Source organism: Molossus molossus, unplaced genomic scaffold (assembly GCF_014108415.1).
Source record: "Molossus molossus isolate mMolMol1 unplaced genomic scaffold, mMolMol1.p scaffold_m16_p_20, whole genome shotgun sequence".
Lineage (NCBI taxonomy): Eukaryota > Metazoa > Chordata > Mammalia > Chiroptera > Molossidae > Molossus > Molossus molossus.
Window position 1 is genome coordinate 22,949,664 of NW_023425356.1, and position 24,683 is coordinate 22,974,346.

The 24,683-nt window shown below is 48.9% G+C and overlaps 1 protein-coding gene and 1 non-coding gene across 2 annotated transcripts in view; both read left to right on the forward strand.

Moving 5' to 3' along the window:
* The window catches only part of INTS3 (integrator complex subunit 3), a 45,977-nt gene extending 21,581 nt beyond the window's left edge, over window positions 1-24,396 (forward strand). Inside the window, exons 7-30 of the mRNA XM_036272422.1 lie at window positions 1,078-1,222; window positions 3,398-3,527; window positions 6,343-6,440; window positions 7,991-8,182; window positions 9,103-9,190; window positions 9,692-9,771; window positions 10,265-10,356; window positions 10,703-10,809; window positions 12,200-12,319; window positions 12,675-12,804; window positions 13,253-13,307; window positions 13,526-13,629; window positions 14,721-14,765; window positions 14,969-15,088; window positions 16,915-17,068; window positions 19,678-19,746; window positions 20,595-20,670; window positions 21,223-21,336; window positions 21,681-21,729; window positions 22,778-22,945; window positions 23,276-23,376; window positions 23,550-23,622; window positions 23,809-23,965; window positions 24,073-24,396. Coding sequence (XP_036128315.1) covers window positions 1,078-1,222; window positions 3,398-3,527; window positions 6,343-6,440; window positions 7,991-8,182; window positions 9,103-9,190; window positions 9,692-9,771; window positions 10,265-10,356; window positions 10,703-10,809; window positions 12,200-12,319; window positions 12,675-12,804; window positions 13,253-13,307; window positions 13,526-13,629; window positions 14,721-14,765; window positions 14,969-15,088; window positions 16,915-17,068; window positions 19,678-19,746; window positions 20,595-20,670; window positions 21,223-21,336; window positions 21,681-21,729; window positions 22,778-22,945; window positions 23,276-23,376; window positions 23,550-23,622; window positions 23,809-23,965; window positions 24,073-24,150 — 2,545 coding nt within the window. The 3' untranslated portion in view covers window positions 24,151-24,396. The remainder of the gene's footprint in view (window positions 1-1,077; window positions 1,223-3,397; window positions 3,528-6,342; window positions 6,441-7,990; window positions 8,183-9,102; window positions 9,191-9,691; window positions 9,772-10,264; window positions 10,357-10,702; window positions 10,810-12,199; window positions 12,320-12,674; window positions 12,805-13,252; window positions 13,308-13,525; window positions 13,630-14,720; window positions 14,766-14,968; window positions 15,089-16,914; window positions 17,069-19,677; window positions 19,747-20,594; window positions 20,671-21,222; window positions 21,337-21,680; window positions 21,730-22,777; window positions 22,946-23,275; window positions 23,377-23,549; window positions 23,623-23,808; window positions 23,966-24,072) is intronic.
* Window positions 10,104-10,207, forward strand: LOC118638116. The gene has a single exon (XR_004961071.1). It is a non-coding gene; the product is annotated as a U6 spliceosomal RNA (small nuclear RNA).
* Window positions 24,397-24,683: the final 287 nt, after the last annotated feature.

Here is a 24,683-nt window from a genome sequence, read left to right on the forward strand (position 1 = left end):
CACCTCCTGCATGCCCCCAATGGGATCGGGCCAACAACCTGGGCATGTGTCCTGACCGGGAATCGAACCTACAACCTCTTGGTGCATGGGTTGACGCTCAACCACTGAGCTATACCAGCCGTACAGGGGTCTTTTTTTTTAAACCTCACCTGAGGATATTTTTCTATTGATTTTTTTTTTTTTTTCAGATAGAGTGTGAGGGAAGGAGAGAGAGAGAGAAGCATCGATGAGAGAGAAGCATCGATGTGAGAGAAACACATCAATTGGTTGCCTCCCCCATGACCCTGACCAGGGCTAGGGATCGAACTGCAGTTGAGGTACATGCCCTTGACTGGAATCGACCCCGTGACTCTTTGGTCCTCAGGCCGACCCTCTAACCACTGAGCCAAACCAGCCAGGGCTCAAAGGGTCTTGGTAATCCCCAGAGGTCCACTTTAAGAACTGCTGACTTGCCCAGCCAGAGTGGTTTGGTTGGTTGAGTGTTGTCCCATGCACCAAGAGATCCCAGTTTGATTCCTGGTCTGGGCACATGGCCAGGTTTCAGGCTTGATCCCTGGTGTGGGGCATGCAGGGGCAGCTGAGCGATGTTTCTCTCTCTCTCCCTCTCCATTCCTCTCTCTAAAAATCAATAAAAACATATTTTAAAAAAGAACTGTTGACTTAGGGACACTTACAAATGTTTTTTTCTCATATCTGAGTTGAGTAGAAGCTATGGCTTATCTCTGTCACTAGTATCTCACACATGCTTGGCACATGAGAGGCACTTAGTAAATGTTTGAAGGAGTGAGTCAACAAACACAATTATTTTATTGTGGTAGTTATGTGGTAAAGAGAAATTGCTTTCATCAGCATTTATCTTTATTGGGCACCCAGCGGAGTAGTAGGAAGTTGTCCCCGCCTTTGCCAACTGATAGTCCTAGAAAATGACAGCATGAGCGAGCAATCAAGGAACCAAAGAACCTGCTTCCAGTACTAATCATAAAACATTTCTAAGGTTCTGGAGCCAAGTATGGGTTGAATTGGGAGGGGGGACAGGTTCAGACAGTGTGCAGGTGTCATTGTTTCTCCTCCCTGCAGGGAGTGGGTGTTGAAGAGCAGCATTCTCATTGCTATGGCCCTTTACACATATCTCCGCCTCATTGTCGACCACCACGGGACTGCCCAGCTTCAGGCCCTGCGGCAGAAGGAGGTGGACTTCTGCATCTCACTGCTTCGGGAACGGGTGAGGACAATACAGTATGGGGAAGTGAAACTCAGGACAGGACACCTCTTTGAGTTTCGTACAGTGTCCTGGGCCAGAGGTGTCATGTTGGAGTGAAGGATGTGGTTCAAACTCTGGTGTTTATTTGTCGTTCTCAGACAGATGAGGGTAAAAGGGTAGGGGAATCAGCGTGGGATTGCCCTAGTTCCTAGAAATGCCACCTGTTACTTTGGCATTCTATCACATTTCCTGGTCAGCTTCACACTTGTAAACCACAGATACAAACTGTTCTTGTATGCTTACTGTTATCCACCACACCTACCTAACTGGGCAATTGCCTGGTCAGGTGGGATTGTGAATTGTCTACTATCAGATCTCTAAGAATGAATGATTCTAGGGCTATGCTCTTTAATGTAATAGCTTCTAGCCATATGTGGGAGTTTAAATTAAAATTAGATAAAATTTGCCCTGGCTGGTTTGGCTCAGCGGTTAGAGTGTCGACCTGCGGTCCAGAGAGACCGGGGTTTGGTTCCCACTAAGGGCACGTACCTCTGTTGCAGTTTGTCCCCGGCCCTGGCTTGGTCGTGCGGGGAGGTAGCCACTCGATGTTTCCCTTTCACATCGATGTTTCTCTCTCTCTCTCTCTCTCTCTCTCTCTCTCTCTCTCTCTCTTCCTCTCTCTCCCTCCCACTCTATCTGATCAAAAAATGGGAAAATGTCCTAAGGTGAGGATTAAAAAAAAAAATTAGATAAAACTTTGCCTGGCTTGTGGCTCAGTGGATTGAGCATCATCTTACGGACTGGAGGTCTTGGTTTGATTCCCGGTCAGGGCACATGTCTGGATTGCAGGTTTGATCCTCAGTAGGGGTATGCAGAAGGCAGCCAATCGCTGTTTCTTTCTCACATTAGTGTTTCAGAGTCCAGAGCCTCACATCAGTGTTTCTTTTCTTTTTTTTTTTTTTTATCCTCCCCGAGGACATTTTTCCATTTTTTGTTCAGATAGAGCGGGAGGGAGAGAGAGGAAGAGAGAGAGAGAGAAACATCGATGTGAAGGGACACATTGAGTGGCTGCCACCCGCATGACCAACCAGGGCCGGGGACAAACTGCAACCGAGGTACGTGCCCTTAGCGGGAACCGAACCCGGGTCTCTCTGGACCGCAGGCCGACGCTCCAACCGCTGAGCCAAACCGGCCAGGGCACATCAGTGTTTCTATCTCTCCCTTCTCTTTCTAAAAAATCAATAAAAACATATTTTAAAAAATTAGATGAGTTTTTAAAATTTAGTTCCTTGGTTGAATTGGCCACATTTTTTTTTCTTTATTGATTTTTAGAGAGAGAGTAAGGGAGAGGGAGAGATAGAAATATCGATGAGAGTGCCCTGGCCAGTTTGGCTTAGCAGTTAAAGCATCGGCCTGTGGACCAAGGAATTCTGGGTTTGATTCCGGCCAAGGGCATGTACCAGCCCCAGTGGGGGTAGTGCAGGTGGCAACCAATCATGTATCTCTCTCACATCAGTATTTCCCACCCCCCAACTCTGTCTCAAGATAAATGTAAAAATATCTTTGGGTGAGGGTTTAAAAAAAAAAGAAGTATTGATGAGAGAGAACATCGATTGGCCACCTCCTGCATGCCCCACAACCTGGGCATGTGCCCTGACCAGGAATCAAACCGGTGACCTCTTGATACATAGGTTGACGCTCAACCACTGAGCCACAGCGGCTGGATGAATTAGTCACATTTCAAGTGCTCATTAGCTACACATGGCTAATGGGTATCCTTTTGGACAGTGCAGATATAGATCATTTCTATTACCACAGAATGTTCTGTTGGACCAAGTGAGTTTTGGGATAAGGTGTCTGGGGTTCAATTTGCCAATCCTATCCTTTTAGAATCTTAGTCTGTCTTGACCTGGATTGAAACAATTCTGGGAGGAGAAGGAAAGAGATTAATGTGAAAGCCAACAGGGTTTCAGCAGTTTCTAGTAACCTCTCGTCCTTGATATCAGTCCCCAACTTTTTCTCTTTCCCTGAACAGTGAGGAGCCAATCCCTTGGTTCCAGAAGAAATCATATAATCCCTTCAACCTTCTTTCCTTCCCTCCCTAGAACATGTCATTTTTTTTGTCCTCCCTGTAGCAGGTAAACAATTCATGTTTTTATTCTCTTCCCTATCTGTAATCACCCCACCCCCATCAAGTTTATGGAATGTTTGATGATTGGCCGGGACCTCGTAAGACTACTTCAGAATGTTGCCAGGATACCAGAATTTGAACTGCTTTGGAAAGATATTATCCATAACCCTCAGGCCTTGAGTCCTCAGTTCACAGGTAAGTAAGGACTGAGAGGTGAGATGTCAGTATATATGTACTGCTTGAATCAAGAGGGCAGAGTTTAGCCCGGCCCATGTGGCTCAGAGCTTGAGCATCGACCCATGTACCAAGAGGTCGCTGGTTTGATTCCTGGTCAGGGCACATGCCCAGGTTGTGGGCCCAATCCCCAGTAGGGGGCATGCAGGAGGCGGCCACTCGATGTTCTCGCTCATCAATGTTTCTCCCTCTCCCTCTCCCTTTCTCTCTCTCTAAAAATCAATAAAGAGCCCTGGCCTGTTTGGCTCAGCTGTTAGAGCATCGGCCTCGGACCAGAGAGTCCCAGATTCAATTCCCGCTAAGGGCACGTACCTTTGTTGCAGTTTGTCACCAGCCCCAGTTGGGGTCGTGTGGGTGACAACCACTGGATGTGTCTCTTTCATACATCGATGTTTCTCTCTTTCTCTCCCTCTTGCTTTATCTCAAGATAAATGCAAAAATGTCCAGGTGAGGGTAAAAAAATAAAAAATAAAAATAAAAAGGGGCAGAGTTTAGTGTATAGGAGAGGTTTAGTGTGTGTTTGGCAGTCAGATATAGGAAGCTTGGGACCAAGTATGCTCTGCCAAATACAGCTGGATAAGGGAATGGCAGAGCTACAGAACAATCTGTGTAGTTCCCAGACAGCCCCTACTCTGCAGGTTCCAGCTGTCGTTGCTCCTAAGAAAAAGTGAGACACAGAACTGGGACCCTTCTCCTCCCCCTCTCCCAGCAGCTGTTTGGCTCAGGAGGTGAGCTGATGACCAGTTTCCAGCTTCACTGAGTCCAGCAGAGGAGTCAAGAGGTCAGCTCATGAGACTGAGTCAGCATAGGCACTGGAATTAGTCCTGTAAGAGAAGGCACCTCCCAGGAACAATCTTGTCTCTGAATTCCAAGGATCCAGCTTGGTCAAAATCCTCTTTGGGGGAGGGAAAGAGGCTCTCTCTGTGTGCCTCCTCTGACAAGGTCCTTTCCATATCCTTTCTCCTTCTCAGGTTCTGACTTATGGTCTGAACTATAACTGTACAGCTTTGTTCCCCACCCCACCTCTAACATGCCTCTGTGTGTGGGTGCATGTATGTATGGGTACACACATAACATGAAAGCAGTAGGCTAGGATCTGGAAAGTCAGGAAAAAAGAGAAGAAAGTCCTGGTTCTACCTTATATTGTACAGCTCTTATACCGAACATGTATTGAGTTGTTTTGAGTGCCTACTGTGTGCTACACATGTGTATATTTAATCTTTTAATACATCCCTATATTGCCCTGGCAGGTTTGGCTCAGCAGTTAGAGCATTGGCCTACGGAACAAGGGGTATCAGGTTTGATTCCCAGTCAAGGGCACATACCTGGGTTATACATGCCCAGGTTGGGATTGGCATTAGTAAACCACTCAATGTGTCTCTTTCACATTGATGTTTCTCTCTCTCTCTCTTTCTCTCCTTCCCTCCCTCCCTTCCATTCTATCTAGAAATCAATGGAAAAATCCTCTGGTGAGGATTAACCAAAAATAAAAAAAGGACATCCCTGTAAGATGGATATTTTAGTTTCCATGTTTACAGATTTAAAAAATTGGCCGTGGCCTGTTTGGCTCAGCAGTTAGAGTGTTGACCCGTGGACCAAAGAGTCTCAGGTTCAATTCCGGTCAAGGGCATGTACCTCAGTTGCAGTTCGTCACCAGGGTCCTGCAGGAGGCATCCATTCGATGTGTCTTTCTCACATTGGTGTTTCTCTCTCTCTCTCTTCCTCCCTCTCCCCCTCTCTCCCTCCCTCCCTCCCACTCTATCTGAAGATAAGTGGAAAAATATCCTCGGGTGAGGATTTAAAAAGAAAAAAATTAGGTTCACCCGGCAGTGTGACACTGGTTGAGCATCGACCCATGCACGAAGAGGTTGCAGGTTTGATTCCCAGCCTGGGCACATGCCCAGGTTGTGGGCTAAATCCCCAGTAGGGGGCATGCAGGAGGTGGCCAATTGATGTTCTGTCTCATCAATGATTCTATATCTCCCCCTCCCTTCCTCTCTCTCTCTATCAGTAAAGAAAAGAAAATTTAAAAAGAAAATTAGGTTCAAAGAGATTAAGTAATTTGTCCAAGGCCCCACAGCTAGTAAGTGTCAGAGGCAAGATTTGTATCCAGGTCATCTGACTCCAGGACTTATGCTTATGCCACAACACCACATTGATCCCAGGACCCAGTGATGGGACCATCAGGAGCAAGAAGAGAGGAAAAATATAATATATTTCCCCCCTAACTTTCCCACATGTTGCCAACTGGAATAATGTGAGTAGGGGTTTCTGGATAGCCAGTAAGATTAATATATCTGGATCCTGAAGATACTGACTGGTTCATTGGAGCAGAACATAAAAATACTGGTTAGAACCCCCACTTGAACCTAATCTTGACCTTTCTTGGTTTTAAAATTTCCCCATGAGCAAGATTACTGGCCATCAGTACTTGACCCAGGTTCCCCACTTGCCTTCCATTCTTTTTTTTTATCCTCACCCGAGGACATTTTTCCATTTTTTGTTCAGATAGAGTGGGAGGGAGAGAGAGGAACAGAGAGGGAGAGAGAAACATCGATGTGAAAGGAACACATCGAGTGGCTGCCACCCGCACGACCGACCAGGGCCAGGGACAAACTGCAACTGAGGTACGTGCCCTTAGTGGGAACCAAACCCGGGTCTCTCAGGACCGCAGGCCGACGCTCTAACCACTGAGCCAAACCGGCCAGGGCTTGCCTTCCATTCTTTCTAGTCCTCAAGCTTCTCTCATTTCTCTTCCCTTCTCCACTTGGTTCAGGTATCCTGCAGCTTCTTCAGTCAAGGACATCCCGAAAATTCCTAGCATGTCGCCTAACTCCAGACATGGAGAGTAAGCTCCTCTTCATGACCTCCAGGGTAAGCTCACCTATTGCAGCAGGAGAAGTTGCAGGCACTAGCTGGGCTTCTTCCTTCATCCTGCCGGTCTATCATCGTTGAGTACTGACTGGTGGAATGCTGGTCAGGTGGGTGCCTCTGATCTACCTGGCATTGGGCTGGTACTAAGAACTAGGGTACATTGTTGAGTAAGAGAGAGAATTCCAGCTCTTGTGAAGCTTCCAATCTATCTAAAGCAGTCATTAAACTAATAATGGTAAACAAATTATATAATTAACAAGTGTGAAGTGTGCTATAAAAGGGTAAAGTGAGGATGTTCGTTCTGGAAAACTCACTGTTCCTCTGGGTAAACCATGAGCTCTCAGGAAGAGAGCTCTGGTCTTTTGGTTTCTAAACATGGTTAACTTACGGCAGAAGTGTTTGAGGGGCACCTGAAAAATATATCTTCCTGGATCCCATTATTCCAGAGAATCTGAAGAATCTGTATTTCTAATAGCCTTTCCAGGCAACAGCTCCTCTGCAGCCAGTCTTGCGTTAGGGGACAACTGCTCTAGCTTCCCAAATCATCCAGGAGAACTGTCCTGATCTGTGCTGTCCCATGTGGCAGCCACTAAGCTATGTGTTGCAATTTAAATAGTTGAAACAAAGTAAAAGTTAAAAGTCAGTACCCCAGTTGCAGTAGCTACATTTTAAGTGTTCAAAAGCCACCATCATTGCAGAAAGTCCTATTAGACAATGTTGGTCTAGATGTTTTTTGGTGTGTGTGTTGTTTTTGTTTTTGTTTTTAACCCTTTGCTCTCTGTTTTGGTTGAATTTGGGGAATAGAAGAGGAAAACCAGATCTTTCTGTTTTTAATATGTTTATTGATTTTTTTAGAGAAAAAGCGGAAGGGAAAGACAGATAGAAATATCAATGAGAGAGAAACATCAATCAGCTGCCTCTTGCAAGCCCTTTACTGGGAATTGAGCCAGCTACCTGGGCATGCTCCCTGACCAGGAATCCAACTGGTACCTCTCAGTCCAGGGGATGACGCTCATTCCACTGAGCCATGCAGCTGGGCCAGATCTTTCTCCTTAATTAGTGTTGCTATTTGTAACCACACTGTCTGACTGCAAGAAGGTTTGGAGGTTGCATGTACCTTGGATAAGCATCCCATTAAGTCATTTAGTATCAGAAAGCTTTCAATCATTGCTGAGCAGTGAACAGGCTCAGCTCTTGTTCACAAGGAACATTGCTTGCTGTTCACAAGTAGCTCAAGAAAATAAAAAATTATGCTTAGGACTGGAGAATCAGGAACCAGTAACAGGAGTAAGAGTCAAAAGTGGTGTGCAGTTGTGGGTGATGTGACATCAGGTCACTGGCAAGAATGAATGCGCCACTGGCATGTGACTTTGAGCATGTTTTTAAAATCAAGGAGGGGAGACTTAAGAGACAATATTAGTTAATTAATAAATTGTGGGAAGAAATTGAGGTCTGGGGTCAATCCTAGAGTTCAGTGGTGCTCATTTTCCTCTGCCCAGAGACCTCACCTTCCCTTCCAAGTTTCTTTTACAACGTCCCCTTCCCCCCAGGTGCGGTTTGGTCAACAAAAGCGATACCAGGATTGGTTCCAACGCCAGTACCTGTCAACCCCAGACAGTCAGTCTTTGCGCTGTGACCTCATTCGCTACATCTGTGGGGTTGTCCATCCTTCTAATGAAGTGCTGAGTTCAGATATCTTGCCCCGATGGGCCATCATTGGTTGGCTGCTGACGACATGCACGGTGAGAGGCTGTACCATGGAGGCTATTGGGTGGTAGTGGGTCCCTCTTCCCTTGAGTTCTTCATACTTCCATACTTCTTTCTGACTGTCCAAGCCCCCTGATCCCTAAGGGCCTTCTCTCACTCTCTGCCTCCTGAATGTCTCAGCCTTTGCCTCTCTCTGTCCCTGTCTCTAGAGATTTACTTGCACTCCTCATTTCCCATCTGGGTTTGAAGTTAAATAGGTTCATCTATGCCTTTACTGCCAGTCCCCAAGCCTGGGTTTCTAGGCATCCCTTCTTCCAGAAACCACATGTGGCTGTCCCTTTCTCAGATCCAGAGCTTGTGCTCCTTAGACCCTCACTTCCATGCTTTCGGTATCAGCTTTGGATACTTCTCTTCTCCAAAAGTAATGTATTCACAATGGAGCCATCTCCTTCCCAGCACTTTCTTCCCATTCCTGGGGTGGGAAACTATGTTCCCTGGCATCTAGTTGCCCTCTGACCTTTTGACAGGGCTCCTGCTCCCCCATCTGACTGGGTCCTTGGAATGTGCTGATTCAGATATAACAGCAAGCTGTTTCTAGGGTCTTTCCTTTGGGAATGTGCCTGGCGAGTCTGGCAAGGGCTCAGATTAGTGCTGTCTGAGCTCAGCAGCGACCAGGGACTCCCAGGCTCTGGTGTCTTCCCTTACGGGACCAAGGTGTGTTCTACTGGAGGTGTGAGACCCCAGGCCGAGCCTCAGTCCCTGGGTTGGTGAGACCACAACAAACTCACATTCATGTACAGACCTGAGAGTCCTTAACCCCTATGGGGGTTCCATTCTGTCTCACTAGGCACTGAATTTTATACATGGAACATTATTGTGGGCCCTGGAATTTGTCTTGGACTTTTAAAGGGAAGGGATGATGAAACTAGCCTTCTTTTTCCCCCCTCTCTTCTAGTCAAATGTCGCTGCCTCTAATGCCAAGCTGGCTTTGTTTTACGACTGGCTGTTCTTTAGCCCAGACAAGGATAGCATTATGAACATAGGTATGTGACTGAGACCAGGCAATGCCACTTTCCACCCCACTCCCCACCCCAGCTCTCAGTGATAGCAGTCATAAATCACAGGGCAGCACGGAGTGGAGGCAGCTCATCTGGGAGCAGTTCCGTTGTTCCTCATCAGTGCTCCCTTGACCTAGAAGGAAAGTTGCTTTGATGAGACCAAGCAGTGCTACCCTTTCTTTTCCCCGTAGCCTGATGCTTAGACTTCAGTGTGGGGGTGGGGTTCCCTGCAGAGGAAAAAGTTGTACCACATCCTGTTTCTCCTCTCCTGCTACCTCCCTCCTCTAAGCTGAGTACTAGGGACAAGAGGGATGATGAGGCCTACCAGCTGTTGTGGGGAGTTGTCTGCTTTTGGACCTGCTAAGTGGGAACAGGGGGCAGGGATAGACAGCTCTCTGGAACCATTCATATATATTGATCGCTCAGTTTATGGAGCTGGGAACAGACTCTCTGATATGGGGGTCCCTTTAATTCCACATTCTCCAGAGCCAGCCATCCTGGTCATGCATCACTCCATGAAGCCCCACCCAGCCATCACTGCCACACTCCTGGACTTCATGTGCCGTGTAAGTTCTGTCACCGTTTTTTCTCCTCTTTCCTGGCCCAGCAAAGTTGTCTGTGTTCCCTCTAACCTTCTAGGTCAGTGAAGAGGTCTTCCCAGTGCCCCTTGATTGTGGGAGCAGAAGTGGTTAGGTCCCATCCCCCAAGTTAATGAGTGCTTCTCTTACTCCTGCTGTATCCAGTTTGGTCTTTCCATGTCCCGATGAGGTTTTTCAACCTCAGGGATGATGACTTAACATAGAATCTAGTCTCCTTGAGGAACAGCCAGGTCCAGGAACATTCCAGCCCTTTATGCAGCCATACTTCTAGTGTCCCTCAATCAAAACCAAAGCAACCTGTGTTCACATTGGCAGCACATGCACTGAAACTGGAATGATGCAGAGATTAGCATGGCCCCAGTGCAAGAATGACAGGCAGATTTGTGAAATGTTCCTTTTATTTTTGTAAAGCAGCCCTTTAGATCTTGTGCTCATTTTCTCCTCCCTTCTTCCTTTCCAGATCATTCCCAACTTCTATCCACCACTGGAGGGCCATGTGCGGCAGGGTGTCTTTTCCTCCCTCAATCACATTGTGGAGAAACGGGTCTTGGCGTAAGGACTTTCTGTGTCTGTGGGAGAGGGAAGGGTTGTTTTCCCATTTTTCACTAGGACAAGCACATCCAGATGCTGCCATACAACTGTAGACCCTTTACCTTGAGAGGTATAAAAACTACTGGCTCCACCTCAGCCAGCGAGGCATATGTTCTCTTGACTCAGAGAAATGTCTCTCCTGCCATCATATCACAAAGGACTTCACATGCCTTTCCTGTCTCCTGATCCTTTCAAGGATCTGACTATAGCCCAGTTATCCTGGTTGCTCTTAGACTTATTCCTTTTCCTCGTGTTGAGTTAGAAGTGAGGAGCTCTGATGTTGATCTTCATTTGTGTTCCCTGTTAGGCATTTGGCTCCCCTGTTTGACAACCCTAAATTGGATAAGGAACTGCGGGCAATGCTGAGGGAGAAGTTTCCTGAGTTCTGCAGTTCACCCAGCCCACCTGTGGAAGGTATGGAACCCTCTCATTCCGTCACCTGCTTCAAAAGAGGGATGGAGACATTCAGGACTCTCAGACTAGCCCCTGCTTAGATGTCATACCTGTGCAGCTTTCTACCTTTCTAACACTGTCCATTTGTTTTTCCTCCCCCACTTCTCTTATTCATTTTCATGTCTTCCTAAGCTCTCCCTCTTCTTCTCATTAAAAAAATATTTTTAGCTCTGGACAGTTTGGCTCAGCGGTTAGAGCATCGGCTTGCGGTCCAGAGAGACCTAGGTTCAGTTCCCACTAAGGGCATGTACCTCAGTTGCAGTTTGTCCGCGGCCCTGGTTGGGTTGTGCGGGTGGCAGCCACTCGATGTGTCCCTTTCACGTTGATGTTTCTCTCTCTCTCTCCCTCCCACTCTATCTGAACAAAAACATGGAAAAATGTCCTCAGGTGAGGATAAAAAAAAATCTTTTTAGCCCAGCCAGTGTGGCTCAGTGGTTGAGCATCGACCCATGCACCAAGAAGTCGCCGGTTTGATTGCCGGTCAGGGCACATGCCCAGGTGGTGGGCCAGATCCCCAGTGCGGGGCATGCAGGAGGTGGCCAGTCGATGTTCTCTGTCATCCATGTTTCTGTCTATGTCCCTCTCCCTTCCTCTCTCAAATCAATAAAAAAAAAAATTTTTTTTCTTTAATATTTTTGTTGATCTTTAGAGAGAGGAAAGGGAGGAGAGATAAACATCAATAGGTTGTTTCACTTATTTATGCATTTATTAGTTGATTCTTGCATGTGCCCTGCCCAGGGATCGAACCCACGACCTTGGAGTATCAAGACAATACTTTAACCTCTGAGCTACCTGGCCAGGGCCTCTACATCTCATTTTATTTGACTTGTGGTAATCTCTCTTGCTCTCTTAACCTCTATTTTTCTCTTATCAACCCATCTTCTGTATGTAGAGATGTTTATGGAATGTGTTTACTTTAACCTTGTCCACCTTTTTTCTCCCAGGCCAGGGCCCTGGCCTTGTTGAAAGGTTGTCATGTTGGGTCTCAAGTTTTGCTCCCAATTCAGACACACAAACACTTTTTGTTTAGGGGGAGGGGTTAAGCCAAGCAAAACTTCCAAATTTGGTTTTAAATTAATGAGTACTTAGGACTGTCCTTGGTCTTATCTACTTGCTGATCCTGAGATGAGCATAGAGGAGTCATGGCCTGTGCTGTTTTATTCCTGGCAGAATACTCTTGCAAGTCCTGGAAGGTTGGGAGGGTAAAGACCTTTATCCTTCTAGGGTTCATATTCCATTTAGGTCATGAACTCCTTATTTTCTCACTTGCCCTTCAGTCTCCCATTTTCTAAGTGTGGGGTGTGTTAGAGGACACAGGAGGTCATCAAATGCCTTGTCTTTTTTTCCCAAGTCAAAATTGAGGAGCCAGTTTCCATGGAGATGGACAACCATATGTCAGACAAGGATGAGAGTTGCTATGACAATGCAGAGGCAGCCTTCAGTGATGATGAGGAGGATCTCAACAGCAAAGGTGAGGCTAGAAGCAAAAGTAGTTCAGGGTGTGTCAGCTCCAGAGGGTCCATTGGTAGGAGCAGCCTCTCCATGGCTTCTCTGTCACCTTTGCCTCTGTGAGTTAGTTTTGTTAACAGGGGTATTAGCTGAGTCTCTAGGGTGCAGAGCCCTGCACTTGGCACTGAAGCAGGAGGGAAAAGAGAGGTGGTCCCTGGCCTTGTTTGCTCCTCAGGGCTAGGGCATGCACACATGCAGGGAAACGTTCGGCACTCACACAGCATTGGGTGCGCATGTGGGGAGGGACAGGTTGTTCAGGGGAGCTCTGTTGCTGATGTCTGGGCAAAATGACTTCTTTCCCAAATCACTCCCTTCAGGAAAGAAGAGAGAGTTTCGCTTCCACCCTATCAAGGAGACAGTTGTGGAGGAGCCAGTTGATATCACCCCTTACCTGGACCAGTTGGATGAGTCTCTAAGGGACAAAGTGCTCCAGCTACAGAAGGGCAGGTAGGTGTACCCTTTCCTCAGCCCCCATACATACAGCCCTGGGCTCTTTACCAGGTGCTTAGTGGGGTGGCAGGATGGTATGGTTGGAGGGGACATGGTAGGTATATAGAGAGGTAGTTGAAGCTGCATGAGAGGCACCTTCTGTAATTTATGTTGAGGGGTATGGACTGGGAGTGGGACAGCCTTGTTCCCCAGCATCCTGGGTTCTCACTCCATATGTTCTGAGCCTCTGAGTTTCAAAGCAGGATTGTAGGGATTTTGCTTCTGTATGGGCCTCTGCCTGGAGAGCAGCAAATTCTATCCCAATCCTCCCCACACAAGCCCGGATTCACACAGAGCTCCTTTGTTTTGTCTCTGTGCGTGTGAGTGTGCTTGCTATTATGGGTGTGTGTCCTGCACTCTGCTATCATTTCCGTCCCTGAGATTTCCTCTCACTTCTGCACTGTAGTGATACAGAGGCCCAGTGTGAGGTCATGCAGGAAATTGTGGACCAGGTCCTGGAGGTAAGAAGGAACCCATCATCTTAGAGAGGAAGCAGCCCAGCCTGTCCAGCTTCAAGCCCCACTGGCAGCTGACTCCGTCCTTCCCCTTGCCCAATGGGTTCCTTCTGCTGGGGAGAGGGGTTGGTTAATCCTGGAGGTGGAAGCTGATGAGTATGGGTAGTGGGGGCAGTAAGGCTTAGGTCTGGTGGTGATACCCTGTCCCTTTTCTCACCACCCAGGAAGACTTTGACTCGGAACAGCTGTCTGTCCTCGCATCCTGCCTACAAGAGCTCTTTAAGGCCCACTTCCGAGGGGAGGTGCTGCCTGAGGAGGTTACGGAAGAGTAAGGCTTATCTTTCTTACCCCCTGGGCCTTTAGGAGCCAGAAATGTGCTCTTATAGCCTGAGTCCAAGAAACACCTCACTGAGGACTTGACAAAAATAATCTGTTCAATTGATTTTATTCTCACATGTACTGATTCATTTAAACAAGGATTTAACCCTGGCCGATTTGCCTCAGCAGTTAGAGCGTCTGCCTGCAGACCAATGAGTTGTGAGTTTGGTTCTGGTCAAGAGCACATACCTCGGTTTCTGTTTGTCCCCGGCCCTGGTCGGGTCTTGGGGCGGGGTGTGTGGGGGGATGCAGCTGGTTGATATGTCTCTCTCACATCGTCGATGTCTCTCTCTCTCTCTCTCTCTCTCTCTCCCCCCCCCCTTCGTCCCTCCCACTCTGTCTGATGATAAAGAGAAAAATCTCTTCAGGTGAAGATTAAAAATAAAATAAAAAATAAACAAGAATTTACTTTTCTCTGCTGAAAGCCAAGTATACTGCGCTGTGGACTAGCATCCCACCCTGTGTGCTCTGCCTTTGCTGCTGTACCCAGCAGCCCCAGCCATTGCTGCTCTAGGTGGGATTGGACTCTTGCCTGGATCCTCCCTGAAGGGCAAGAATCTCACTCCCCCCCCCCCCCTTTTTTTGTTAATCCTGACCCTAGGATATTTTTCCATTGATTTTTAGATAAGAGTGAAAGGGAGGGAGGCAGAGAGAGAGGGGCAGGGAAACATAGTTGCGAGAGAGATGAATCAATTGGTTGCCTCTTATGTGACCCCAACCAGGGCCAGGGATCGAACCTGCACCCCAGTCACATGCCCTTGACTAGAAATCGAACCAGAGACCCTTCAGTCCGTGGGGCAACACTGTAATCACTGAGCCAAACCGGTCAGGGCAGGAATCTTTCGGTGACGATGACAACCCAAATGTGGTTCCATGTTAGGAAACTGTTTTCTCTGTGACCAAGCCTCTGGAGCAGCAGGACATTACTTTCAGTTAGGATAGGAGCAGCCTGGCATCTTGCCTCAAGCTGGTCTTCTACAGTATCTGCCTGCTGCCCGCCCTCTCCACTTCATGGACTCAGACATCATCTTCCTCTTGTAGGTCCCTGGAGGAATCTGTGGGGAAGCCCCTCTACCTGATATTTAGGTAAGCATCCAGCTGTAGGAGACACAGCTCTGCCCTCCATCTTCCCTGCAGCACACATATGCTTCTGTCCTGGGGTAATGGGACCCCCTTTCCAGGAAGGAAAGGTTGCAGTGGGCTCAAACAGACCATGCCTCCCAGAAGCTCCGTAGGAGAGTCTGCCCTAGGTAAAGCTCTGTTCCCTTCCTCCCACCTCCCACCGTCAGGAACCTATGCCAGATGCAGGAAGACAACAGCAGCTTCTCTCTGCTTCTGGACCTTCTCTCCGAGCTATATCAGAAGCAGCCCAAGATTGGCTATCACCTGCTCTACTACCTAAGGGCCAGGTAGGTATGGTCCCCACATTTAAGAGGGATCAGGAAGTATCCTGGAAAGCCTCTCTCCTACCATATGCTGATTCTCCCACCCTTGTCTGTCATCACCAGAACCTTCTATGTGTTCTCTCTTTTTTTTTTAAATAATAGCTTTAAAGTGTACAATTCTGGTTTTTTAGCATATTCACAAAGCTGTACAACTATTACTACAGTCTAATTCAGAACATTTTTATCCCCCTAAAAAAGAAACCCATACCCTTTGGCAGTCACTTTCCCATTCGTTTTACCCAGCCCTGTCAACCACTGATTTGTTTTCTGTCTATGGATATTTCATATAAATGAAATTATACAATGTATGACTTTTCGTGCCTGGCTTTTTTCACTTAGCATACTGTTTTCGAGGTGTATCCTTGCTGCAGCATGTATCAATGCTTCATTTCTTTTTTATGGCTGAATAATACTCCACATTTTGTGTTATCCATTCACTCGGTGATGGACATATCAGTTGTTTCCATTTCTTTGTCTGTTGTGAATAGAGCTGTTGTGAACATTCATGTACAAATTTGTGGGTGGACATATGGTTCCATTTTTCCTAGGTATGTACCTAGGAATGGAATTGCTGGGTCAGATGGTAACTCTATTTTTACACTTGTAGGGACCTGCCAAACTATCTTCCAAAGTGACTGCAACTATTTTACATTGTGAGAATTCTAGATTTTTCACATGCCCCACCAACACTTCTTATTGTTTGGCTTTTTGATTATGGCCATCCTAATGGGTGTGCAGTGGTATCTCATTGTGGTTTTGATTTGCATTTCCCTTATGACTAATGATACTGAGCATCTTTTCATGTGCTTATTGGCCATTTGCATATTTTCTTTGGAGAAATGTCTGTTTAAATTTGTTCCTATTTTTTAATTGGGTTATTGGCCCTCTTTATTGTGTTTTAAGGTTTTTTATATTTTCTGACTACAAGTTCCTTATCAAATATCTGGTTTGCATATATTTTCTCCCATTCTGTGGGTTGTCTTTTCACCTTCTTTATGGCATCCTTTGAAACACAAAAGTTTTAAATATTGATGAGTCCCGTTTATTTTTTCTTTTGTCACTTGTGCTTCTGGTGTCATGAAGATTTATGTTTATATATTCTAAGAAGGATGTAGCTTTGCCCTGGCCGGTTTGGCTCAGTGGTTAGAGCGTTGGCCTGTGGTCCAGAGAGACCCAGCTTCGGTTCCTGCTAAGGGCATGTATCTTGGTTGCAGTTTGTCCCCCTCCCTGGTTGGGTCGTGTGGGTGGCAGCCACTTGATGTGTACCTTTCACGTCAATGTTTCTTTCTCTCCTCTCTCTCCCTCCCGCTCTATCTGAACAAAAAATGAAAGAAAAAAAAAAGTCGTCGGGTGAGGGTTAAAAAAAAAAGAAGGATGTAGTTTTAGTTTTTACATTTAGGCCTGTAACATTTTGAGTTAAGTTTTGTATATGTTGCGAGGCGGGGGTCTCCATGTGTTATTGTCCTCGTTGCTCACAGCTCAGGAAGCAGGAAAGAAAGATTTTGTAGCCTAACCTGAGACTTTTTCTCCTGTTCTTTACTCTTACCACTTAGTAACTTACTAACTGTGGTCAGAGGCTTGTCTAGACACTGGGAAGAACGGAGAGAAAGAAGAGTAGCTCCTGGTTCCCCTAAGTTACCAAACCCTTGGGAAGGCAGAGGAGAGCCATGAAATAGATCAGCCCCAGGCATCTGGGACAGCAAAGGGCTTCTAGTGGGAACTTACTTGAGGGATGTTTGAGGTTGGGTACTGGGGCCAGGCTGCTGGCTTAGGCTCAACTGGTCTTGCAGCAAAGCCGCTGCAGGGAAGATGAACCTGTACGAGTCATTTGCCCAGGCCACCCAGCTGGGTGACCTGCACACCTGCTTAATGATGGACATGAAGGCCTGCCAGGAGGACGACGTGCGGCTGCTCTGCCACCTCACACCCTCCATCTACACAGAGGTCAGTGACTCTCCTTGTGTGCATGGAGATGGGGTAGCAGTGGTCCCATCACATTGCATGCAACCCTGACCCTTCTCTAACCACCCGTGCTAGCCTTGGTGAGCCCTTTCTTCCTGTTACCCGGAAAGGGGACCTGGCCCTAAGTGGGTCTGCCTAGGGCCAGCCGGTAGTGTGTGGGTTCTTGACTTCATTCAGGAAAAGTTTCACAACACGAGTCCAAGTGAATTTTAGAGGACATTTATTAAAGTTGGGGACAGTGAGCCCTGGCCGGTTTGGCTCAGCGGTTAGAGCGTCGGACTGCGGTCCGGAGAGACCCGGGTTCAGTTCCCGCTAAGGGCATGTACCTTGGTTGCAGTTTGTCCCCAGCCCTGGTTGGGTCGTGTGGGTGGCAACCACTCGATGTGTCGCTTTCACGTCGATGTTTCTCTCTCTCTCCCTCTCACTCTATCTGAACAAAATATCGAAAAATGTCCTAGGATGAGGATAAAAATAAATAAATAAATAAAGTTGGGGACAGTGAAACAGGAAAGACCTGGGGAAATGAGCCTAGGCTGGTCTGCTTCAGCTTCCTAAGAAGTCAGAAATAAGGGGGCCTTGGAGACAGGTTCAGGGGGTTTGCCTGGGGATGAGCTGCCATTGCCCATTGCTGCCCTGGTTGCAAGCCTCGTGGGGTCCTTTAGAGTTTAGGAGGTGCATGCCTCTGGGGGATAAAGGGGGTACAGCTCAGGCCTGCTCGCTGGGTCCTCTGTCCTGGGACTTTTATTTCTCTCTTGCAGGGCGGGAATCTTAGGGGAGTTCTCAGAGGAGGGTTTCAACAGACTATTGATCATTCTAGATGTGCTCCTTCAGGGTCGTGGTCCTTAACTGATTGGTCAGTGTCAGGGCAGGGGGTCGTTAGTCATTGCACTGGTCCTGGTGACACCCGCCTGGTGTCGCTGCTTTTCTGGGCCTGGAGCTGAAATACAACTGAGGCCTAGATGTTATTTCTAGGAAGGTGACCTTCTGTATCTGCTGTAAATTGTTCGGCCAGTTTGTTCAGCTGTCCGTCTCAGTTTCCCTGGCTCACTGGCCTCTCAGTCCCACACCACAGCTGTCTCCTCCTTCTACCTCTTTGGTAAAAATTTTAAAATGTCACCTGGCCGGTGTGGCTCAGTGGATTGAGCATCAACTCATGGGCTAAGAGGCCCCAGTTCGATTCCTGGTCAGGGCACATGCCTGGGTTGTGGGCTCGATCCCCACCAGTGGGGGGCAAGAGACAGCTGATCAATGTTTCTCTCTCATATTGATGTTTCTCTCTCTCTCTCTCTCTCTAAAAATTCAAAAACATATAAAGTAAATAAATAAATAAAAATGAAAACTTTTTTTTAAATCCTCACCCGAGGACATTTTTACATTCATCTTCAGACAAAGCAGGAGGGAGGGAGAGAGAAACATCAACATGAGAGAGACACATCGAGTGGTTGCCACCCACACAACCCCAACCAGGCCAGGGACAAACTGCAACCAAGGTATGCCCTTAGTGGGAACTGAAGCTAGGCCTGTCTGGTCCATGGGCCGATGCTCTAACCACTGGGTAACCGGCCTGGGTTCGGTTCCTCCTAGGGACACGTACCTCGGTTGCAGTTTGTCCCCGGCCCCGGTTAGGGTCATGAGGGTGGCAACCAGTTGATTTGTCTCTCTCACATCAGTGTTTCTCTCTCTCTCTCTCTCCTCCACCTTCTCTCTCTTCTCTCCCTCCAGCTGTCTCGGGATAGGTGTGAAAATGTCCTCGGGTGAAGATTTAAAAAAAAAAAAGACTTTTAAATGTCTAAAAGCTCCCAAGTTTTTATCCTGTGCCTTATTGTGTGAGTTGGAATATGAGCCTATATACTTGGCTTTGGCCCCCTCCTCTGGACCCAGGACAGGTACCCCAGCCAGACTCACGTGCACAGGTCTCAGCCCTCTTGCTGGCTGATGGCTCACCCTCAGTTTCTTTCTAATGGTTCCCAAAGACCAGGGCCTGTGGTGGAGACTCCGCTTTCACTTCCCCAGCTTACTAGCAGTCTTCTCTAGGAATTGGGTCAGAGGAGGTATCAGTTCTTCCTCTTCTTGTAAAAGCTCACAGGAACTGGGAATCAGGGCACAGGGTGTGGGCATTATAGGAGGGACTGTGATCTCAGCCAAAATGGGGGGTGGGGCAGATGCCCAGCACATGGCAGTTTCCTGCCCACCCCCACACCCTTAACACCCACACTCTCTACACCTTCTCTGGCCAGGGGGCAGAATGGATTGGATTTCTTTGCTTCCAGAGATGCAAATGTGTATTCTGTCACCACACAGAATGAGCCATCATGTCCAGTCCCTTTTGGCTCTAGCTTTGTCTCTACATAGCTCTCATTCCTTTCCTTACACACACACACAGTACCGTGCACATAACGCAACCCAGTTCTCAGTGGTTAGGTCCCCAGCTTCATAGCTGTTGAGTCTATTTAGGGATTTATTTTAGGACCCTGTGTCTGGCTAACCCAGCCACCCCCTGAGCATGTGGTAAGGCAGGGGAATGGGTTATGAGATGAAAGCCAAGGGGTATGCCTTGGACATCTGCCCTAGTATCCCTCTTTTCTCTCCAGTTTCCAGATGAGACCTTGCGGAGTGGGGAGCTGCTGAACATGATCGTGGCCGTTATTGACTCTGCACAGGTGCACATTGAGTTGTCATCCTCAGAGGTGTGGGAGGCAGGGCTAGAAATAGGGGCGTCTGCCTCCCCTCCAGGCCTACAGAGAGCCTGTGCTGCTGGCTGCCGTTGTGTGCACTTGACCCCGTGGGGCTGGGAAGGAAAGCAGGGCCCCAGGGAGGCAGGTTGAAGGAGGCCCTCAGGGGTTCCCCTTCTCCATATTCTTTGGGCACTTCTGTTCTACAGGGAAAGCAAAGGAATTGATTTTCTTCTCACATGGCCTTCCCCTTGAGTCAGGATGAAAATGGTCACACCATTTCTGTTTGACCTTTCCCCCATGCATAGATCCTCAAGAGGATATAGCTTTGCTTATGTCCATTCTCTGGCCTGAACTGGGGTCCCATTCTCTTCCCCCTCTCCATGCAGTTGCCTCGTCTATCAAGGAGGAAGCGTAATATTCATGAGTCCTCCCTTTGCTTTGCTTTTCCCCACCACCTGTCTTCAAGAGCACCACTTCCCGTGCCCTTTGCTCCTCAGGCTCAGGCTGTGCTGGGTCAGAGGCCTGACTATGACCAGGTAGAGAAGTTGCCCATTCTCTTGCCTCAGGGTGCGAGAGGAGGTTTTACTTAACTGTTTTTGTCCCAAATAGGTCTGTGGTTACCACTCAGGCCTATTACTTCTTTCCCAGACCCCTTTATCCTTCAGAGACCCCAGCATTCATTATATACTATTTCCTCCCTATCCCTTTAAAAAGTAAGTTTTCACTTCCCCTGACTTTCCCCATATGAACCCTCCTGTTTCTTCCATACTAGCTTCCCGGCCTCTGTTAGAACCAATGGGTTATGCCTTCTTCCTTCTTCTCTTCCTCCTTAGCTCCAGGAGCTGGTCTGCCATGTGATGATGGGGAACCTGGTCATGTTTCGAAAAGACTCAGTCCTCAACATACTCAGTAAGTGAGCAGACCCTTTGGGAACTCTGGGAGAAGAGGGGGTGGCAGCCTGTGTAGTAACAGAAGAGCTGTTTCTGGGGCTGAATGGGATAGGATGGCACCCTGCCCTGCTGTGTGGTCTTGGCTCATGTCTCTGGATCTGTTTCTTTTCTTTTTTTTAATGTTTTTATTGATTTTTTAGAGAGATAGAAACATCAATGTGAGAAACATCCATCTGCTGCCTCCTACACGCCCCCTACTGGGAATCTAACCTGCAACCCAGGCTTGTGCCCTGACCAGGAATTGAACTGGGACCTCTCAGTCCATGGGTTGACGCTCAATCCACTGAGCCACACCAGCCGGGCTGGATCTGTTTCTTGCTCTGTAAAATGGAAAGATACCCTCCAGCCTCAGGGCTGATGGGGCTGCAGATGCTGTCTGAAGGTTTTGGAAATAGCTTTTTGTGGAAAGGGAAAATATCTGTAGGTTTAAGATTAGGATGGTGGTTGTTAGGGGAAGAGGGGGCGGGAAGATAGGAAGAAAAAATATAGGTCTCTTCACTGTCTCTTGAAGTCCAGAGCCTAGACTGGGAAACCTTTGAGCAGTACTGTGCCTGGCAGCTCTTCCTGGCCCACAACATACCCCTAGAGACCATCATCCCCATCTTGCAGCACCTCAAATACAAGGGTGAGTAGAGTTTTGGGTAGTGAGCATGGTGATGGGACATTTCTAGTCTGGCTGGGGCAAGGCTGAGGCCTCTAGACTTCTAGATGAGCCCAGACCCACTGCCCCCCTTCCCACCGGAGCGCCTCGTGGAAGAGCAGGCTCCCTTCTGCTCTTAGTTGAGTCCTGCAGGCACATTCTGAGCCAGGTGCTGGGCTGGGGCTCAGGTTTTACATGAATATGCTTCCTGGCTCCTGAACATCGTTTTTGCTCCTCCCAGTGGCTGTTGGTTGGGGGATGGGAAAGGTGCCATGATGTCTTCCTGGAATTAGACATTCCTCTGAATGGCCTCTCCCCTCCCCCCACAGAGCACCCAGAGGCCTTGTCCTGCCTTCTGCTTCAGCTCCGGAGAGAGAAGTGAGTTCCACCCCGTAAACCAAAGAGCCACCCCACCCCACCCCCAGCCCAACATACCAAGAGATGCTACTAAATCAGGGGTTTTGGTCCTGCCCCTTTGGTCATGTTTTTTCCTATTGTTGACATGGGCTTATTCTGACCTTCCCCCAAAGTGATTTACAAATAAGCAGCTCCCCTGGGATCTGGGCTTCCTCTTGACTTTACCCCCCTGCCCACCAGGAGCTGTCCTGGGAGGTGGGGACCGGACATCCCTGTTTCCTGCTGCCACAGCAGTTCTAATCCCGGTGGCTTCTGCTCCCCTCCCCCAGGCTCTTGAGGCCACCAGTAGCTAATCCAAGAGGAGGAAGGGTCAGAGCAGAGGGGTCACACACCATCCCCTTCCTCAACGTGCTGTGTCCCTGTTGGGTGGGGTAGGGCTGAGGGAGAGAAGGCAGAAAGGCCCCTCCCTCCATCACAAGCACTTTTGCAACAGCCTCACATAAATGGGGCAGCAGCTGTCTGTTCGTTCCTACCTTCTTGTCTTTCACCTTTTCCCCTCTCTTGTCTGAGAGACTAGAAATGGTACAGAGCATGCTAAAGGAGGTGGAAAGGTTGGAGGACTGTGGGGGGACTGTGGCTTCCCTGGGCTGGATGTGGGTACTAGGGTGGCTCACAGGTCTGGTGGGCAGGGGTGGGGCAGTATTCACATACCACAGGCTGTACTTTTGCCTCCCTATCCCATTTCCTGACTGTTTGGGGCAAAGTGGAAGAGATTTGAGGGCTTCCTTCCCCCTGCTCCACCCACACACATACCCACACACCTTCTACTACCACAGAAACTAAAGAATCTCACTTCTTGTCTCCTGGCTTCTGCAAAGGATGAAACGAGGTATTCCTTGGCCCAAAAAGAAGAGGGAGAGGAATGTGAGAGTAGGAAGCTATAACAGGACTTGGGTGGGGCAGGGCTAGGGAAGGCCGAGGTTTGGGAAATAAGTACATGGGAGAGACCTAGAGGTTCCTGAGGCCAGCCGTGTGAGCCGGGCGCCCATCGCCCCTCCCACAACCCCAGGCCCAGCGAGGAGATGGTAAAGATGGTCCTGAGCCGGCCCTGCCACCCCGATGACCAGTTCACCACCAGCATCCTGCGGCACTGGTGCATGAAGCACGACGAGCTGCTGGCGGAGCACATCAAGTCCCTGCTCATCAAGAACAACAGCCTCCCACGCAAGAGACAGAGGTGGGGGTGGGCCCTGTGGGACCCTACAGGCCTGGCTGCCAGCCGTCTACAGGCCATTCCCAGGGTGGCCCATGCTCTTCCTGCCTGGCTTGTGGGTGACACCTAGTGGTCAGAAGCTACCTGGCATGCGGGACCACTGTGGCCCCTTCCCCTTTCCCTAGTGCCCTGTGGCTGGTCCCTCTTCTAGCTCACCTCTCTGATTGCAGCTTTCTGTCCCCTTCCTGTATGAGCTGCCTTTGTCTCCAGGAGGGACCTGGGTGGGAGAGAGTGTCTTGCACTCCTGGAGACCTCACTTGGAGCTCAGAATGTGTTCTCATGACATCCCTGCAGCCTGAGGAGCTCCAGTAGCAAGCTGGCCCAGCTGACTCTGGAGCAGATCCTGGAGCACTTGGACAACCTGCGTCTCAACCTGACCAACACCAAGCAGAACTGTATGCTTGCCAGCCCTCCCTGAGTCTAGCATGGTGCCGCCCTAGCTCAGACCACCCTTAGAGCGGGGTGGGGGCAACAAGGGCAGGAGAAAATAACCCCTGGGTACCACCTGTTAAGCTCCCGGACATCTGACAATTCTTCCTTCCCTGCTGTCCCTTCCTTCCCCTTCTAGTTTTTAGCCAGACCCCAATTCTCCAGGCTCTGCAGCATGTCCAGGCGAGCTGTGACGAAGCCCACAAGATGAAGTGAGGCTCCTTGGGGAGTAGTGGGAGAAGGCCTAGGGGAGGGGGCCTGCTGGGGACACAAACTTAATGACCAGTCGACCATGGGGTTGAAAAGAAATCAAAACCAGGCCAGGGACAGAGAAGAAGATGGGAAGAGGTCAGAGGACCAGAGGCCCCGACTCTGAGAGCTCGTTCTCCTTCCCTCAGGTTCAGCGACCTCTTCTCCCTGGCCGAAGAATACGAGGACTCTTCCACCAAGCCACCCAAGAGCCGGCGAAAAGCAGCTCTCTCCAGCCCCCGGAGTCGAAAGAATGCCACACAGCCCCCCAATGCTGAAGAAGAGTCTGGCTCTAGCAGTGCCTCGGTGAGAGCCCTAGCCAGGGCACAGCGAAAGGAGCATGGGGTGCAGATGGACTTGGGGCAGCAGCTATCAGGCTGATGGTCCCCCCCCACCCCCTTAATCTCTTCCAGGAGGAAGAAGACACAAAACCGAAGCCCACCAAGAGGAAGCGGAAGGGGTCCTCTGCAGTGGGGTCTGACAGTGACTGAGGCCTGTGTTCCCCATCCTATCCCTAGCTGGACTACCCACCCCTCCTTGGTGAATCAAAGGTTTAATAGGGGCTGGGGAGATAGTAGGAGAAACCCCTCTCTCCCCATTCCAAAACTCACCTGGTGGGAAGCCTGATAAGCTGCCATGCAGCCCCCAGCCCCTCCTTGCCCCTCTCTGGGGCCTCCAGCCCCAGCACACTGCTGCTCCCACAAATACTTGGGTTTCCACTGAAACCAGAGGATGTGCAAAACCTGGACTGTGGTGGAAGTCCTCCAGCCCCTGCCCCCTCCCCCAGTCTCCCAAAGAGCTATTTAAACCAAGAGAAATGGCAAAGGAGCAGCTGGCCAGAGAGCCCAGGATAAGAGGAAAGACTCAAGTGTGCGGGTGTCCCTTCTTATGTCCCTTTTTAGGTCTTGATTTGCCCTGAACAGGTATTTTATAGTTGCTCTCACCGGGCATTTAATCTGTCACAATGTTGAGCCGCCTGTTTTTTCCCATGGGGCAAATGCCACAAGTGTTCAGAAGGAACCTG